Source organism: Neopelma chrysocephalum, unplaced genomic scaffold, assembly GCF_003984885.1.
Source record: "Neopelma chrysocephalum unplaced genomic scaffold, ASM398488v2 Primary Assembly neopelma1_97, whole genome shotgun sequence".
NCBI lineage: Eukaryota > Metazoa > Chordata > Aves > Passeriformes > Pipridae > Neopelma > Neopelma chrysocephalum.
Window position 1 is genome coordinate 7116599 of NW_020897760.1, and position 19591 is coordinate 7136189.

Sequence of the window (19591 nt, forward strand, 5' to 3'; positions counted from 1 at the left end):
CTTCTTGTATTCAAGACACTTGTCTCAAAAGAAATTAATTTCATTCAGATATGTATCTGTAGGATGCACTTGGGACACATTTCTCCCAAGAAATATTTACCACATGACCTTCAGTTACTTAGAGATACTTATTTGAGCTGGAGTATGTTTTGTAAGTATTGCTTCCTATTTTTTTTATGCCTTAAGCTGTTACATCCTTCTAAAGATATTTTGTTTTTTCTGCTTTGGGAAGAGAGAGAGTAGGGACTAAATTTTCTCTTTTTTTCATGATTATGGAGAGAAGGCAATAGTTTTGTTGTGTTGCTCTTCTCTACCACATTTTTTTTTCCCACTAATCAGATTTTCTTTATTGGACCTTGGTAAATGCTTTCCAGCTACCCTCATCCTGAAAGAGATCTATTTCTGGTCTTGAATGATCACCTCTGATACCTGCAGTGCTTGACAAAGTGAGGGGCAGATACAATATTTGTTGTGGCTTTAAGTCTTGTGTTTCCAGAAATACCTGCTTAGTCTCTGGGCTCAGTTTCTGAACTGGGAAATGAGAATATTAAAATGTCAAATCATTTTCTGTTTTCCAGACTGTGTTCTTGTCAGTCTTATTTGTACCATGTGTGAATTAGCTAAAGAGTATATATCTTTCTGATTTTTAGCGGACTGCTTTGACCATCTCCTGTGGTCAAATCTGTGGTTCCATTCCACAGATTGATGGTCTGTAAGGCCTTAGGAGAAGCTTATCAAAGCGTAGTTCCTATCAATACAGCACTTTTCAAGGGACTCTTCTTTCAAAAGGATTTTCAGGCATCTTGAACCCTGAACATGTGAAGAGCAGCAGTGAATTCCATTGATTGCATCAGAAACCCCTTCATTTAGGTGAGGAAAGCCTGAGGAAAGTAATGATTCTAGGAACGTTCTTCAACTTTGAAGCCTACTGGTGGATCTGAGTCTTACCTGCATAAAGCTGCATCACTCATTCAGGGTGTTACAAAACTTGGTAATTTTGTAGAGTGCTTTTGCCATCTGAGATCACCTTTGCTGCCGTTACCACTTCTTTCAACATCCACAGTCATGTTGTGAAATGAGAGATCCTAGTGTCATGTGCCCAGGTTGGCTAGATAGAATTCATTACTGTCCTTTTGCAGAAAAGCTTTGTTGTGGTTGATTGTGTCATCAGCATCAGAAAATTCTGTAATACTAGTTATTGAACTATTTTAATTTTTTTTCCCATTGGAACAGTCTCTTGTCTCACCTCTTAGTCTGCAGTTCTTTTCTCAGCAGTTTTCATCTCTTCATCCTTCTGATTGCTATGAGCAAAAAGAGAGGATGATTTGACATTATTTTCAAGAAATTGGGAGAGTATTGTGTTTTGTGGTGCAGACCTCCATTTAATTGACATTTCCTGTACAATCTTTTGTACTGTCTATGACAGTCATAGCACTCTATTTTGGATCCTTAAGACTTCCACAAGCTATTTCTGCTATTTTCTGTATTAGGCCTTGTTTACCTATCCTTGCCTTCAGTAAAAAGTGGCTGCCTTGAGACATGAGCAGATTATAGATTCTCTGTGAGTATGACCCCGGTTGTTGAGACCCTTTCTGAATATTTTGAATGTTTCTATTATAGTAGTTGTCTCGGAATATTAGGAATATTCCACTATTTTGGAACTTTCACTAGTATTGGGTAATGTGAGTTTCATTATTTCTGATTGGCTCTTTTTTTTAATTTCTATGGCTGATGTAGAGCCATGGGGCATATTTAGTTATTAGGAGTTGTCTTTGGCGTGGGTTTTTTATTGGTTTTTTTGGTGGGTTTTTTGTGGGGGGGGGTTGGATTGGGTTTTTGTATTGGTGTTTTTTTCCCCTTCCCCAAAATACAATCTAAGTGGCCATAGAGAAACTTGTATGGATGATTGTGTTTGCACTGTGGAGTTGAGGTCATTGTGTCAGTTCAGGCTTGTGCCTTTCTCTTTGAGTTATGTGTCAGTCTGATTGAGAAAGGGATTTTTGTTTGTTCTTAAATTGCTCTTTTCTGTTTGTTTTCTGCATGTGCTTACTAGCCTTCTGGTTTGCGTGCTCCTAAATACTACAGCTCCTAAATGAATCTGTCCATTGCCTGCTGACAAGCTGTTGGCAATTCTTGATTGATTCTTGATGAGCAACTCATCAGAATCATTTTCCCCTTTGTGAAAGTCCAAGAGGAGGGTACTTTTTTATAAAAACAGAGAGGGAGGAACGGCAGAGGCCTAGAAATTATTTGGTATCATTACACTCCTAGTATTGCATGATTACGGAAGTTTTGATACTTCTGTTGTTCAGGCTTTGGTTTTGGGTTTGCTGGCACAGGCAAGATAAAGAATGATTTGTAGAAGGGTCCCATGATACTTGATCTCCTTGATTTGGCATGTGTGTGGTATGGCATGATGTCCCATGTGAATGTATGTATAAATACAGAAAGAAAGAGAATTTTCTTAGCCTAAATAGAGATCTTTGAGATAATGTCTGTATGTACATTCACTAACAGTATGGCTGGCCTTTTTGTGTTTCTCAGGATGTCTGCCTGAGAGGAACAGGATTTGAGGATTTGTTGCACAGTGTTTTATTGTTATACAAGAAGGAGCTCAGGTTACACATTCATAGTTGTGAATTTACATGTGAACAGTTAATCTTCAAAAAAATGCTGGGTGGTAGCAATGTTATTAGAGGTTTGTGATGCTGTTGGTAGAGGTGGATGGGGTGAGGTTTTTTTGGTTTTGATCTGGTGCTTGGAGCCTTTCCTAGAGTGTGAGTACAGTGCTCATTAAGAGTGCATCTCCTTCCTTTCTGGTTCAGGATGTTCTTTCAGACTGTGTGTCCCAACTACAAGGCATTTCTCTTCTGCAGTACCTTTTGTATGTACTTAGGTCTCTTTGTATTTATCAGAAAGAGGAGTTTGTGCTGTTTCAGTAGAAGTTTTAGCTACTTATGGAGCTCCTTTTAAACACTGAGTACTCTGGAAACTACTAACAGGGATATCTTGGTTTGCTACTTTTTGAGTCTAAAATATTTTCATCACCTTAATAGCCTTCTGCCAGGTATAAGTCGGCAGACTCCACTCAGAGGTATAGTATGAATCTTGATTGTGTTTTAAAGGCTTGAATCTTTCTGTCACAGTCCTGTTATTTGGACAAAGCTAAAGGATACTCCCTTTTGTTCTCATTTGTACCTGTTTTCTTCATTTTATATGAAATGGGTATTTCCTTGATGGCAATGGCATTGTCTTTGACAGTATATAAACTCTGACTGTGTAAACTGGACCTACCTCTAATCCATATCTTAGTAGATTTTAGAAGGGAAGAAGTCTTCTAATAGTGATGACTGATTCTCAGTATATGCTTTTTTAGGTGTAAGTGTTAAGGTGAGATTCTTTTCTGAAATACCAGCACTTGGAGGCTTGGATTCTGCTTGGTCACCATGTATAAAAGAACTAGCAAATTCTCTATGCTGTAATGGTGGTACCCACCACCACCCCAACAGTGCAGAATTAATGCTCAGCTTGTATTATATAAAAAGGACAGTAGATTTTCCTTTTCCAATACTGTATAAAGCATTTTTTAAGCTGAGTTTCAAGCATAGGAGTTTCTCTTTAATTATTAAGTATTTCTTGAAATGATGTCTACATTGTCCAGTTTCTATACTTCTTTCTGTATGATTTTATTTTCCCATAAGTTGGAAGTTCTTATTATGTGGACTTAGATATTTTTTTCCATTGACTGCTAATGGAGGTAATTCTTTTAAGTGATTTCATGAGCCCTGGAGATGTCAGCTGTGATAGTACATTTTGTAGGGACAGCCTTGCTGGCCCAGACGTAGCAGAGGGTTGTCTTCAAGATGTTCAGTTTCCAGATGTATCACTGTATGAAAACAGCTATATTGCTTCCATAGCCAGCAGGCACACTGGGTTCGTGCAGTGCTTAGCTTAAAATAGTAAGTCTTACCATAACTTGAACGTGTTGGAAAGTACATTGCAGGCGTAACCAAGCTTGGGTCCAGAAGGGATATATTTCAGTCCATCATTAATGTAGAGAAATAAAAGATCTGATTTTTGTATTTGAAAATGTGGTTTATTTGGTTTTTTCACAATATGTGTGTATATATAAGGTTGTCTTATAGCTAACATCATAACTTGATTGAATGCTAGTTCTTAAGGTGAGTTGTATCTTCACATTCTAGCATTTTTTAAGAATAAAACTGACTTTGTTACAAAAGTTTCCATTTTTTAAATTCTCCCAATATTTAATGTTAGTGCTTCAACTGAAAGGCAGGTATGCCCGAAATATAAATGGACTAAAATCCAAGTATATCAATTTGCGTGATATATAGTGAAGATGGAGAAAACATATGTATTGGCTTTTTTAGAGACTGTTTTCATAGAGTTCTAAATGGTGTTGTGTTCAGAGTTCATGTGAATTTCACTGTTCATAGGCATTTCAGAAGTTCCGATTAATTGTGAAAATAGGATTTTTTTTAAAAAAGTGTTAGTAACATCAGGTTAGCAGTTAAAGTTGCTTGTCTTTCTGTTTTGGCACTAATTGCCTTTAGGAGGAGAAGGAAAGCATACAAGAACAGTGTATATATTCTGTTTTAACAGATAGCTGTCTAACATGGTAGTTAAGTCTGGATTTTATTTTTTTTCCTCAGGTCAACTTTCCATATTATTGAGTACTTGTGAGACTCTTGATTTCTTTCTTTTTTTTAATCCCCCCCTTTGAGAAATCTATTTGGCATTTTGTCTGAATTTAAGCTGCACTGGTTAATTAGCTATATTCAACAAACAAAATTTAAGTTTGACAGCATTAAAATGTTTTTTTTGTGCATAATCAGTTTCTAGGTAAAAGAGGTAAACATCGAGCTTCCTGGGATCATTTTGAGAGGTTAATGTGTTTTAATCTTAATCGGTCTTAAACTAGACAGCAAGATGGATAAACATCTATACGCTGACCCTGTTTTAAAAAAAAAAAATGTTATGCGACCAACTTGTGTTGTGTGTCTTTTAAATAAATTGTGATCCTTTTTACAGGCCTTAGATGGTCAAAATATATATAATGCTTGCTGTACCCTACGGATTGATTTTTCCAAATTGGTGAATTTGAATGTCAAGTACAACAACGACAAAAGCAGGGACTACACTCGTCCTGACCTTCCATCTGGTGATGGACAGCCAACACTGGACCCAGCTATTGCTGCAGCATTTGCAAAGGAGACCTCTCTTCTAGGTACGGTGCTGACATTCATTGTTCTTCTGTATTGCAAAGCCACTTAATGAAAATGTTTATTAATCCTTCTAACTAAAGATCTTAAATTGCAATAGTATCCAAAGGCCCACTCAGGGTTCAGTCTATATTGGAGTCTGAATTATAGTAACAAATTATATTGTCTTAGAAGTACTGCAAAAATGAATGGGAGAATGCATGACAAAATGAGAAATGCAAAAAGTATTAGGAAAAGTCAAAGTAGTACAACTTTAGTCCCAAATCTGTCCTTCTTTCTTTCATATGTTCCTGTCAGCTGCTACTGGCCACCTTGCTCACTCTCCCACCAACTTTGTTAGAGAGACTTAACATGATTTGAGTGATTCCTTCATGCAAATGTTTGTAATATCAGATTATGAAACTAAGATTTTGTTGGTTACCTTCAATAAGGAAAGATTATGCTCTTTGCTTAAAAAACCCAAACGCTATGGTGCTAAATTTGTGGATTTTGTGAATAAAAGGAAAAAAATCAGTAGTTGCACTTCTAGTGCTATGGTATTTGAGTTCTAATATTCTGTCAGCCTTTGAGTTCATCATAAGTTGGTGAAATGATCTGGGAAAGATACAGATCTATCTTATCTTCTGACTATTACCAAAATAATCAATGCATACTCCTACTTCTGTCAAATTGCTGTTTTTTGGTGAGAACACCTTTTACTTTTTTAAAATGTAATAGTACTCAGATTGAGAATCATTACTTCCATAAAAGCTGATTGAGTATGTTGTGATCATTGTTCTTCCCACTTAGTCTTTTTCTTTTTTTTTTTCTTTTGTAATTTCCCATTTTTTTTCTGAAGAAAACATCAGAATAACATAGATTTCATGGTTTTTTGTACAGGCTGGGCCAAATTAAAGTAAGTCGGAGTTAATGTAGAAAAGAGGGGCCTCTGTTCTCGGTATGTTGCAAAAGGCAGAAGGCGCTTAGTGAATGATGTAAGCCCAGGAAGAGGATGAATATTATAGTTAGGGCTACTGAATGCTGTGCTGTATTTTCCCCTTTTCTGAAATCAGATTACTTGAAGGATACTTTTCGTATCTAGTTGTAAAGTACCTACAAACCCACTTCCCACGAATTTCAGAGTGCTTGAGTTCACATCTCCAGTATGACTTGCAAAATGTATCACTTGCAGCTACAGCAAAAGTTCTGGAAAGTAAAAAAATATCATAGGAATCCAAAGTCTCAGAAAAACCTGTAGCTAAAGTTTATTTTTTTTTTCTCTTTTAACTTCCCATAGTTTAAATATTAAAATCTCTCATTTCATGGTTCAGTAGGGAAAGGGGATGAGTGTTTGTGAGGAAGTTTGACACTATAGTGATGAGTTCTGTAGAAAAACCCTTGAGGCAGTTAGTAATTCTTTTGTCAGCGCATAATGACTAGAACGTAGGCATGGGGCTGCAGTATGAGTAGTAAGAAGACAAAAGCAAAATAAAGATGCTTATTAAATGAGACCTATAATACTAGGTGTTGTAAGGCAGGGATTTAGGAGAGGGGAGGGTAAAGATTTGTGAGTTATAAAACAGTGCCAAATGCAGCACCACTTATGTAACTCTAATTCTGACATTTTCCTGAATCCCGAGAAGTTGCTTTCTAGCCTCAGGCTTACTTACATATTTCTTTGTATGTAATACTTACAGTATGCATCAAATTAACAGGTTTAATTTGCTTGGCATAGTGAAATCACACTTGGAGGATGCTTGGATCATTGCATTATTCTGGATATGTTTAACTGGGCTTACTGTACTTTCTCCAGTTATCCAAGTGACTTTAGCAGATTTTATTTTTTAGTGGTTTAGGCCTGAAAGTCACCTGGATACTTTTGTGATTGTCTGCAAAACTACACAAGTTCTCTAACTTTTTGATTTTAATCACTCATTCTTTTGTGTATATTAAAGGTAGTTTCTAGTAAAATTATGAAGATGACAGTCATAATAACTAATTAAATATTTTATTTCTTACTCTCTGGATGCACCTCCTTAAACGTACTGTTTTTCCAAGCAGCAGGAAAATAAAAGGTACATGACATGAGTAACTTTCATTGCAGCTGTGAAACATTTTCAGAGCATCAGTGAAGTCAGTCATGTTTATTTTGATGGGTAGTGGAGATTATATATCATGGTTGGCTTTTTCTTCTATAAAAGCATTCATTGTTTTGAAAGAGACTTAAGGGAGCTGGGTACATTTTCTAACTGCTCGTTGCCAGTTGGCTGAGCTTGGTGTATTAACTCTTCATCCTCTGTCAAACGGGGATAGCTATTAGAAAGATTTTTTTTTAGATGGCATTTTTTGTTGGTTTTACAGAATTTGAGCTCTGCAGCTGAAAAACTTTACAAAAAGACTCCACAATACTGTTGGTGCCTTAGTCATTTAGGATAGTTGTGAGAATGGGAATGACCTAGTTTGTATATGGAATAACAGGGTTCTCGTTCTGGGCTGCTCACTGTGTAAAAAGGCACAAAATGTAAGTGATGTTAATAAGAGGACAAAGGATAGAAAAACTCAAAACCTGAAAATATATGCTTGTGCATAGAACTTATAGCTGCGTTTTTATTCAGATCTCAAAAGGAGAAAGGTTGGAAGACTTAAAGAGTCATAAGATGGAGGTTGGCGAACTATGACACGTGATATGTGGCAGAAAGATAGCAGTGACCTTCCTCCTCATCTTTTTTAATCTTAATATTGAATTTCTTTCCGTAATGCTGATAAAGATGTCTTCAGTGTATACTCAGTGTCTGCCATGCCCTATTCATATGTGATTCCCAGAGGACGTGTTTCCCCATGAAAGAGTGGAGCTCTGTTTTGAGCTTAATGTGGTGCTCTTCAGGTTCTTTTGCGTGCTCAAAACGAATACTATGAGTTGAACCTGTGGCATTCTTGTAAAAATGCTTGCTGTAGCTGTTCTATGTATATAATGAGATCACAGAAAATGTGGTAAGGACTCACTTCTGCCTTTTGCTTGTAATAAGCTAATATATGCTGGAGACTTGTACAAAACTTGGGTGCCTTTTAGGTTTTGGCTTTTTAACAGTATACTGTAATTCATGTGTCAAAAGTGAGATTTAGGTTTAACATGATTTTGTGAGTTGAGTTTTAGTGACAGGATGTGAATGTTGTTACTCTAGATGTTTAAATCTGCATTAATACTAAACCATTACATATCTCAGTTTCCTTCTGGATGGAATTAACTCTCCTCTTCAGTAAATGTAACTTTAGGATGTAGCATAGTAACACTTGCAGCTTCGTAAGCTGTTATGCAGAGATTTTAAAAGAACCTGTTATCTCCCTCAAAGCCATTCAGGCTAAGTATGAGAATCAGGTCAATATCTGTTACAAAAAGATGGTAGTTACTTGACATAGAACCACAAAAAGGGTTCATAACAGGACCAGGGACTAAATCCAGTTCTCAGTCACAGTTGTGCTTACCTGCATTGATATGACTACCACTTCCTGTGGTTTTAACATAAGTTCATACTATATCTTTAGTTTAGCTTTAATTTGCCTACTATTAAAATGCCATTACTAATTTGCATTTCAGAAGTCATGCAAAAGGGTAAACTGAGGGGGGATAAGTAATGTGACATGTTGTATTTCAACTTCATTGAGGAAAAAGACCTCAGAAGGCTAGGAAAAAGGTGTATAATATTTGTATGTTTTCATTAATATCTTGAAAAAACAAAAACCTGTAATCTATAGTTGTTGGAAGCTAAAATAAAGCTAGGGACAAAGATATCTAATACTGGTTGATCATGTTGACAAAGTAGCTAACATTTCTAAGTAGTTTCAGATAAGTCCTCAAATCTTAAACGGTGTGTTACATTGTGACTAATAATCATATTAGGAGCTGATCTTATTTATTAAAAATTTTTTACTTGCTTAAATCAGAATGGCAAATCAGAGTGCAGTGGAGTCTACAGAACAAGAATTGTTTGCTGTGGCTTTGTAATTTGTCTGACCTTTCCGAGAAATGAGATCTATGTGTGCTATGTAATCAGTTAGAAACATATCAATCAAATAGATGATCCTAACCCACACGCATCATTACTCATTCATCTACTACATCCTTGGCTGTGATGAAATAAGGTGTCAGAAATCTTTGAGACTGTAAATTGGACATCTTTTCAATGAGTCTTATTATCTTTTGAAAGAAGGAGAAAATTACTAGTGGATAAAATGAGCTGGTTGCAAGTGAATTATCAGAAGCAATGTTTTTTTTGTTTTCTGTTTTTGTACCTCACATATGAAAATGTATCTATGCTCTCCCTCCTCGTTCCCCCCCAAAAAGTTACAGATGTTACAGAAAAAAACCTTTGGATAAACAACAGCTGTATTATACTGAACCATGACAAAGAAAATATTTTATGTAAGAACTACTTATCGCAAATACTGATAAGAAATAATACTTTACCCGCAGTTTATATATGTTTAGTATTACAGCTGGAAATATGTTGTTGTGCTTAGGGTTCATCTTTATCCCTTCCTGTCATCGCTGTTCTCCTTGTTAACACTTTCTGCTAATGCCCCTTTTAAGATTCTTCCTAATCATTTTGAAGGATAATAATTCAAAATATTTTTGTAGGAGTAGTGTTAAATTAATCTTTGGTTTTAACTGAAAATTAAGAATTTGAATTCCATGAAGAATTTTGCCTTTTAAAGTATGAATTGCTCAACTATGCTGTGCCCAGCTAGGGAAAGAACCATAAAAACTTCTTTAGTCGTCTCTAGATTCCTTTATTTCTAAAACTGCTGGACTGGCTTAAAGCTTCCTAAGGCTAGGGAGAGGTGCCTAGACGTACTAGAAGATTTGAAATGCTCTAGTAAGACACAGTAGCTTGACGTTTTCTAAAACTTACATGACTGCTATTGACCTAGTATAAAATAAGTTGTTTTCCTTCAGGAGGACATGTTGTGCCTTACTGTCCTGGAAACATATTTTGCCAAATTAGTGCCCCTTTACTGGACTGTATATGATGTGCAAATACAGTGTTGATCAAATATGATAAAGCTGTTCCTATATAACTATGTATAGTGCCTACTTATCACAAGAACCTTTCATGAATCCTGGGAGTGACACACCTGTCTGGTACTCCAGGGACTTGACCAGACAAAACCAGCACGTCTCTACAGGGTCCGAGTTTCCTTAGAAGAATAAAATTGAAAGCACAACTGAAGGTTTAGCTAATGGTTATGCACTTCTTCAGAGAATTGGATTACAAAAGCCATGGAACATCTTGAATGTTGAATTTAGAAGGTTTCTTCCTCACCTTTATGCTGAGGCTGTGAGAGATACGTACACCTTTTTATGTGGGCACCTGCAGTGCTGCATATTTAGTCAAGCATCAAATGGAAGTGAGGAATGTCTCTCAAAGGGGGATGGAAAAGAAAGATGTCATGATGCAGAGAGCACAATTAGTGTTTATTCTCACTGATTTAATCAACATTTACTTTAGACCACTTTGATAAACTAGACTCTTGAAGCATTTTGGAGTGCAATGGAAACAGTTTTGGTGTGCAATAATGTTGATTTGAAAAGAAAGTATTTTTACACCTCATAACTTTGCAGACTTGATCTGAATTAAAAAAACGCCACATTTCTCTTTCTTATGTTAATTTAGCAACCCATTTTACAACCATTTGAATTTAAGAGTGGAATCGTCCGCTGTGTAGAGTGTTGTATGCAACACTTGTGTTGATATAGGAACTTCTTTTTAAACGACTTGTGTGTGTTTCGTAAAATACGCTTTATTTTAAAATTAGGGCTTCCTGTTGCAGCTGTTCCAGGGGCTTTGAGTCCTTTGGCTATTCCAAATGCTGCTGCTGCAGCTGCAGCTGCTGCTGCTGGTCGAGTAGGAATGCCTGGAGTTGCAGCTGGTGGCAATACAGTCCTCCTGGTTAGCAATTTAAATGAAGAGGTCAGTAAAGCAATTTTACTTTTCTTTTCCACTCTTTAGTCACACTTCATTTGTCAGTATTTTATAATTTCTTTGCATTTGTCCTTTTACATTTGGATTTTAAGCTCGAAGTATTTTTTGTTCTTTTTTTTTTTAATAATCCCCAAAGTTAATTTTAAAACCATTATTGTTAAATACATTTGTTTTCCCAGGTAGCTAACAACTTAAAATATCCTTTCATAGTCAGCTACCTATTTTTTCCTAAGAAAAATGTGGTAACTCCACTGCATGTTTGACATTTGAATTGAAAGCTTTATTTTTACAAAATAGCAACTGTGGTTTCTTTTGCAATTATAATCATGTAAACTAGAATTTCTGTTTTTGTTTCTAATTGTTTGCTGTTTCATTTCATGCTTTTTATCTCACATTTTGAGGTCTTAATTTATGTAAACTACTCTAACACATTTTTCTTTGAAGGTTCTCCCAAAGATCTTGACGAGGCACTCTTCCAGTCTCTCTTAGTAATTTTTTTTCTTTGCAGTTACTCATTTGTCTTTTAAAAAAAAAAAGTGGTGGCAAAGCATTTTCACCTTAACTGTATCTTTCTTGCTAACTCTGAAATCTAAAGGGATTAGTTTAGTTTTGCATTTTTACTGTCCTTTACATTTATTTTGATGGCTGTGAAAGCTGGTATGAAATGTGGGAAGTTTGTATCAGTCTAGCTGTTCCATTTTTAACTGGCCTCTGTCACTGTAAATCATGAAGCTTTATTTATCATCTGATACTATTTTGTCATCCACAGTCTTGCATGTTAAAATGTTTTAGATCAGAGTGCCATTTTGAAAGATTTTTTGCCTGCATTTCATAACCAGCCATGCTTACGCAGTTAAAGTTTAAATTTTAAAATTTCTATTGCATGCTTTTTTTAATTTATTTTCATGTTGAGATGAAATGCTGTAGTTTACTCTTAATATGAATGTACTTTACCCATATTTGTCTTGGGTGACTACATTTTACTCAGTTTTTCTTGTACAGTACATAAACCAACCATTTTCTGACCAAATTCCTGCATTTCCTATGTACTGACCTATATTTTATTTTTTTTTTGTTCCCCACTTCCTTATTTTTTTTTCTTCTGCATTGCTGTATTCCCTCCCCCATTTCATCCTTTTCCCTTTGTGTTCAACTTCCCGTTCCTTGTCTTTACCCAAATCCCCATGCCCTTCCCTGTCTTGCCCTTCTCCTCGTCTTTGTCTACGTTCCCTGTCTTCATTCCCTATGTTCATGCTTCTGTGCTTGAACAAAATGTTCCTCGGACCAACTTGCCCCAATTAACCGCCTTGAAACCATGATCCATGACCACCTCACCATTCTGCGGGAACCACCCTTCGTTATGGATGATCTGTTCATCTCCGCTCTTCCTCGACTCTTCTCTCTTCTTGTCTTACGCTGCTTGCTCTTCTCTCCTTCTAAAGATGGTTACGCCCCAAAGTCTGTTTACCCTCTTCGGTATGTTATTGTTAGCACTATACTTTTATTATTGATTTGATTTTGGTTTTTATGGTTTTTGTTTGGTTGGTTTTTTGTTTCACCTTAATTCTTATTTGTAGCTAGCACTTTGGCTTAAAGTTGAATAGTAAATCTTTTGCTATTTTTCTTTTGCTGTTTAAAACTCTCCATAGACACAGTTTTTCTTTTAATGCATGCTAATATATTTTGCATGATCTTTAATTTAATATCATTCACATAGCTTTGAGGGTTTTTCAGAAATTATTCTTTTCAAAATTCACTATTCGAAATCTTTATCTCCTTTATTCATTTGTGAGTGTGTTGAGTTTGAGTGAGTGATCTTGTTGCTGTCTGAATGTTCCATTGATATGTCAAAATATATTACTTAGGTGACTGGCTTTAAAATGAACTTTTTCTTTTGGGTTACTTTTGACTTTGAAAAGGTGTTTATGGTGATGTGCAGCGTGTGAAGATTTTATACAATAAGAAAGATAGTGCTCTTATACAGATGGCTGATGGAAACCAGTCACAGCTGGGTAAGATTAGTTTTCTGTTTATTTTCTCTTTAGTCTAAGTATTTGGAAACTAGGCTGTTTAAGATCAGGTGAACTAAGCGTGTTTATATTTGTCAGTTTGTCTTTTATCCTGGTTACCCACCAGATCCAAAATCTTATTGCATACGCTTGTGTTCCAGACGGTCTGCACGATATCCTAAATGAATTCAACAGCTGAATCACATGATTATCTTTAAATAAAATTGAATATTCTTGAAGCATCTGCAGACCTAATTCTTGATTCCAGTCTTTTAGCATATAGACCCTTTGATTTGCTTGGGTGTTTTTCTTGCTTGTGTGATGTACCACAAGCTATTGGAAGTAACACTCAATTGAGTAAACTTGTCTTTTTCAGCCATGAGCCATCTTAATGGACAAAAAATGTATGGAAAGATTATTCGGGTTACCCTTTCTAAACATCAAACAGTACAACTACCTCGAGAGGGACTTGATGACCAAGGGCTGACTAAAGATTTTGGTAATTCACCTTTGCATCGCTTCAAGAAACCTGGTTCAAAGAACTTTCAAAATATATTCCCTCCTTCTGCAACACTTCATCTGTCCAATATTCCGTAAGTGTCCACTGTCAGTAAGCCAGTAATATTAATGTGCATCACAACACACTGCATTGACTAATGATCCCCTGCTTATGCTTATTTTCTTTCTGTCTGTAGACCATCAGTAGCGGAAGAGGATCTACGCACATTGTTTGCTAACACTGGAGGCACTGTGAAAGCATTTAAATTTTTTCAGTAAGTAGCTTTTCTGCACATAGCTCTAACAGAAGAGTTTTGGAGCACATCTTAAGAAAAAGCACATATCTGATAGCAAACGTTAGGAGCAACCCCTGTAGTGTTCGAGTTCCTAATTCCGTTATTTTGTTTCAGAAGAGATCACAAGATGGCACTTCTTCAGATGTCAACAGTAGAAGAAGCTATTCAGGCTTTGATTGATCTTCACAATTACAATTTGGGAGAGAGTCACCATCTGAGAGTTTCTTTCTCTAAGTCAACTATTTAAAAAAGGCAGATTGAGAATGAAGGTGTATTGCATTGTTTGGTGTTGTCACCTATTGACTGTTCAGGAAAGTGGGGACCAGAGTTTGTCTTCTGTTTTTTTATTTTTTTTCATGCTGTTATCATTCCTTGATTGTTTTCAAAAATAAAAAATTTAAAAAAATAAAAAGCAGTGATATTAACTGCTGTAGTCAACTGTTGTTTAGATAAACCATTGTTTTGTTTAAAAGATTTCAAGATAATACCACATTTTTTCAACTTAGTTGACGTACGTGCCTTAAAAAGGAAAACTAGTACTGCTGGAATTGCATAACTAGTAAAAAGCAAATTTGGTTGTCTGGGGCACATTGTTACATGATAATTTAAATATGTTTAGGCAGGGGTGTGTAAAAAGGTTAAGTTTTTGTTTCTCCTGCTTGATTTCTTTATCTGCTGGCTTGTCACTTATTTTTCTTTTTAATTGGATTAGATGCATTATGCTGAAAGAGTAAAATTACATTATTTGATTTTTTGCTACTTTTTGCTTTGTGTTTTTTTTTAAAAGACCTTTTGTATTACATTGTTCTGGTCTAGATTCAGTTATGAATGTAGGCATTAGTTAAAATTAACAAGGTACAGAATATTAATTTCTCAAAGGACAAAAAGTGACTTCTGTGACTTTGAGCCCTACGTGAAAAGCATTGTGGAATCTTAACCTTTTTGTACACACTCTTGTGGGATGTATCATATAAATGTCAGCACTAAGTAATGTCTTGTTTGTGGCTGAATATTTTTCGTAGATGTTTTTGAAGTTGACATGACTTATGTGCATTTCAATATATATTGCCATCTTTAGTTTGTAATTAAGATATGGAATATGGTTGTGGATTTCTGAGCATGTACAGACTGGTCAAGCTAGTTCAGGAAATGGTGCATGTATTTTTCAATGATGAAGAAAGTTTGCTGCAAATGCTTGCAGGAAATTTTGTGGCAGTTTCCTAAAACTGACAACCAGGTGGGACCAAAGTTTATGTGCCTTTAGTCTTAATTTACCTTGCATTGTAATATTCAGTTTTAATAAATCTCTTCAGAATATTTTGTATTTAGGAATTGATCTGACTTTACTATAAACATGGCTCAGAATCTGCAGATCCACTTAATTTGAAAGCAGTTCTCTGTCAGTCTGAACTGTTACCTTGATTCTGTTTAAATGACCAATACTTTTTGAAATTGATGTACTTAGTTTCAAGATTCATAGATTCTGTTACCTATGTAGAGAAAAAAAGGTCATGTATATTTTCTATTAGTTGAGTTTTTACATCTTTAGAATTGTAAAATTCAGTATAGTTTGAAAGTGGCACAATTAAAAATTAATTTTCTAACAAAGTTGGGAGGTTTGATGGTTGTTTAATTTCATTTTGTGTGTACTCTGCTTACCTCTGTAGCATGCTCAATAAACACTTCTGTAGCTCTGTATTCACCTTTTCTGTCTTTCTCTGCTGCTTTCTATCTCTCCTCTTCTTTGTTTTTCACTTCTACTGTGCTTCTAAATTCATGTTTATTCTCTGCCAGGGTGGGAAAAGCATAATATTAAAAACTACTCTTTATGGCTTTTTACCATAAATCTGATGCTGTGAAAAATATCAGCTCTTTATTTTCAGAAAGATAGTGACCCCTTTGCAGGTATATGTGCATATTAAACATTTCCCACCCTGTTATAACCTACTGCTTTAAAGACATAACTTTTATTGTAGTTTGTTAGCTCTCTCTTTCTATCTTTTTAGTTTTTAAGCAAATTTATGCACTAATAGATCTCTCAGGTTTGCCATGCTCTCTTGCTGCAAGTTTCATCTTTCATTTTTTTTGTGTCTGCTAAAGATTTCCTACTAATCATATGGTATATTCATGGGTGAAAGTAACAACATTTAACGTGAGATTAGTGGACCATACGTATTTGAGACCAGGATATTTCACCTTTTCAGAGCCATGGGTTCAAATTAATGTGAAAACAGTTTGGACACTTCAGTAGTGTTTCTTTATATTACTTTGAACTGATTGTTGTGGGTTTTTTTCTCTTGGATTAGAAATAGGATTTTACACAGTCCCCTTTTAAGAGTAGCTGTATGATCCTGGAGCATTTGGTAAAAGCTGTCAGTGTTCAAATCTAAGAATTTTTCTGTCCCTTCTCCAGTACAACCACTGTAGATATACTGATGTTGGAATACCGTATGAACTGATGTCTGTTCTCTGGCTTGACTTTCAATTCAGTAAATAGCTATCAGCTTTTTAAAGGTCATGGCATAATGTAGGGCTTGCATTAGTCTTAATATGTTAAAAAAAATGCACTGGATTCTTCCTGTTTTATCAGAATTACACCCAATATATGAGTTAAGTTCTACTCCAGGTATTGCAGTGATCACCCAGTCTGAAATGTTGGTAGAATCAGATTCATCCATACACAAAGATGGGGAACCAGCATCCTTTTACAACTCAAGCACTCAAATCCATAGATGTAACTAGATCCCAATCGATTTAAGCAGTAGTTAAGGATCTGACTGAGCTGATCTTGTAGATTTTTCGTCTATGCAATATGTTGGCCCATAGTTTTTTAAAGTAAAAGTGTGTGAGATTTCCATTTGCTGCTCAGAATGTGCTCGCGTGTTTCAAATAGAAGTGTGAATTGAAATTTGCCATTCCATGGGTTCAGCTTGTGCTGAACCATTTCCACTCTAAAACATCTGTATCAGCGTACAGTGATTGCCATATGTATAATTTTGAAATAACTGTAAACATCTGCAGTGAGTGTGTACAGATGCAGAGGTTTTGTAAAACTGTAACTTACTAATTTCTTGCCAAGCTTATTTCCTTAAAAAGAAGTTTCTGTACTTTTCTTGTGAAAATTTCTGTGGCAAAAGCCTCAAGGGAAAGAATATATATTGGCTTTGACTTGTTATAAATTCAGCAGCTTTTATTATGAGTTATATTTGTATCAGCCAAAATTAAAAGTACTGATAGTCATAATTGTCATGAAAGCATTTTTTATTAACCTGAAGAAAATTACTGTTCAGTTATTGATACTTAGTCTTTTCTCTTCAGAAAATACAGGCTTAATAATCTCCTTACTGCTAGAACTTTCAAAAACTTGTTTTTAATGATATGGTACTGCATTTTGTATAGTAATTTGTACATTTTTGTTGTTATAAAATGTAAATAAGTTTCTGTATTTTTAGCTCGTCAGAATGTGAAAATGGAAAGCATCATTTTTATTAAAATTTTACTAAAAATAAGGTTCATGAATAACTTCTTACACTCAATGGAATGTGAGTTTTCAGATTATGTTAATAGAACTTTACCGTAGACATGGTGATTTTCCTCAGTTTCAGATTTTTAAAATAATTTTGGTAGTTGACAGAAGATAGTTGCTGATTTTTTTTTTCTTTGTGAGCTGTTTAATGGAGCAGTGAAATTGGTTGGAGAAGTCCAAAAATGATTCTTTGATCAGGTAATGTCCACTGACAAATACAGCATGTAAATTAAGTAAAACCAAAACCTGATAGAATTCTGATTAAAAATTGTGGCAAAACTTAGAAGTTAAATGAATTCACTTAGAAGTATTTTTGTATATTGTGATTTAACATGTTATATGAAAGGCACCTCTTCCCCTGCAGAAATAACAGCTCATATGATTATTTGTAGATTGCCATTTTTAAGGTTTTACATTAATATTCAGCTTTATAAGCCATCTTACAAAAACAATTCCTTTGATTCATTATAAGTTTCCTTATGTTTTATAGTATGTTACAGCATGGCAGGAATAATCAGATAGCTATTTGCAGGATTTAAGGCACTGCAATTTCAAACTTTAGTCTAATTCAGATAATTTGTCCAATTCTCTGCTTAGTGAATATGTACTTCTTTTGAAACATTAGAAAAAAATTATGTTTTTCTCTGCAAACAGGCATATAAATCCACTAGTGCATCTCAAGGAATGGTTGTCCTGGTATTAAATGTTTTACATTAAGCAAGGCTTCTGTAAAAGGTTTGTGTAAGATGGGGACAAGGCTGAAGTCCTTATTCTGTTCCAGACACTGAGGCAACTTGAAGAGTTTTGCTCAGGTGAACAACAAATTTTCTGTTAAATAGTTAGGTAGGATGTTCCATCTCTTTTAGTCCTGGTGTATGTAAAAAGCCTAATATGTATGGCAACATCTGCAATATTTCTTACCTTCCTGGTCTCTCGGGGAGCTGAGTCTGCTAGTGTGGTTCTTGTCCACACAAGAGGATAAGGAGAAAGAACAATTTTTCCAAAATGATGGCATTTGGCATGCTGTTTTCTACTTAATGGGCCTTGGTAAAGTTAATCAATAGACTGCAGTAATCTAAATGTAGAGAATGATAATCCATTATGAATTATTCTGTTAGTCCACCATTGGCTTGCTAGAACCAGTGTCTTGCTGTGGAATTATATGCCAGAGTAGTGAAGCTTTAGAGAATTTCTTTAACTTGTTTTTTTCCTTTAATGTAAGAATTTATTTAGAATACTCTAATTCTGAGTATTTTGAGCTTTGAAATTCTCTCCAGTGCATCTGTGCATATGTATGCATGTGTTTGGTCTATTCTAAATGGTTAACAAAATGAGATTGGTGGGTTCCTGCTTCACCTTAAAATTTTTACAGCTGGCTGTACCTTTGTTACTTTTTGAATTTACTGAATTTTCCTCCGATCAAGAAACTAAATTTGGCAGAGAATTATGTTGCTTTGTTTTTTCCCTTTCAAACTGTACAGCATGTAATGTTTAAAATCTATATTTTTCTTCATTAGTTCTGCATGCAGGCAGAAAAGGAAAAGCAAAGAACTTTTCTTCCTTGGGAAAATGTGAATTAAATGCAGATTGACTTAAATGTCTCAAAAAAATTAGCTCAAAATAGCACTCCTATTATTGAAGAGTTCTGCATGTTTTATGAGTTTTATCCCAGTTTCATAAGGAAATGAGGCATGTATAATTGCACTGTCTCTGTGTGAATGTGCTGTTCCCTAGATAACCCCTGTCTCCTCCTTGTCACTCCTGCTGCCTTTGGCTGGTTTCCTGTCAGAGGGGGTGAGGGTCTCCCTTACTAAGGTGTTACTGTTTCTGTCCTTATGATTAGTTGTCTTACTAGGTCAAAGTCCTGACTTTCAGTGCTATGGGCAAGGAAAGGGAAAAATCTGCTGCCTTGTCTTTTGCCAGGAATTATGAAGCAGGCATGGATAGTTCTCTCCCTCTCTAACAAGTGGCAGCTTGTGAGGTAGCAAACATGGCAGGGCCTGGGAATACTGGGTACAGGACATGAGAAACTGAAGGGAAGGGATGTTCTGCAGTAGGA

General features: G+C 35.4%; 1 protein-coding gene across 9 annotated transcripts in view; it reads left to right on the plus strand.

The window, feature by feature from the left end:
* PTBP2 (polypyrimidine tract binding protein 2) overlaps positions 1–15704 on the plus strand; it is a 48595-nt gene extending 32891 nt beyond the window's left edge. For 4 of the 9 annotated variants that reach the window (XM_027694245.1, XM_027694252.1, XM_027694247.1 and 1 more), the window contains 7 exons: positions 5053–5248; positions 11037–11191; positions 12646–12679; positions 13123–13215; positions 13589–13805; positions 13908–13985; positions 14121–15704. In XM_027694245.1, coding sequence (XP_027550046.1) covers positions 5053–5248; positions 11037–11191; positions 12646–12679; positions 13123–13215; positions 13589–13805; positions 13908–13985; positions 14121–14253 — 906 coding nt within the window. In that variant the 3' untranslated portion in view covers positions 14254–15704. The remainder of the gene's footprint in view (positions 1–5052; positions 5249–11036; positions 11192–12645; positions 12680–13122; positions 13216–13588; positions 13806–13907; positions 13986–14120) is intronic. The other 5 variants (XM_027694246.1, XM_027694249.1, XM_027694248.1 and 2 more) reach the window with 3 other exon arrangements.
* The last annotated feature ends 3887 nt before the right edge of the window (positions 15705–19591 follow it).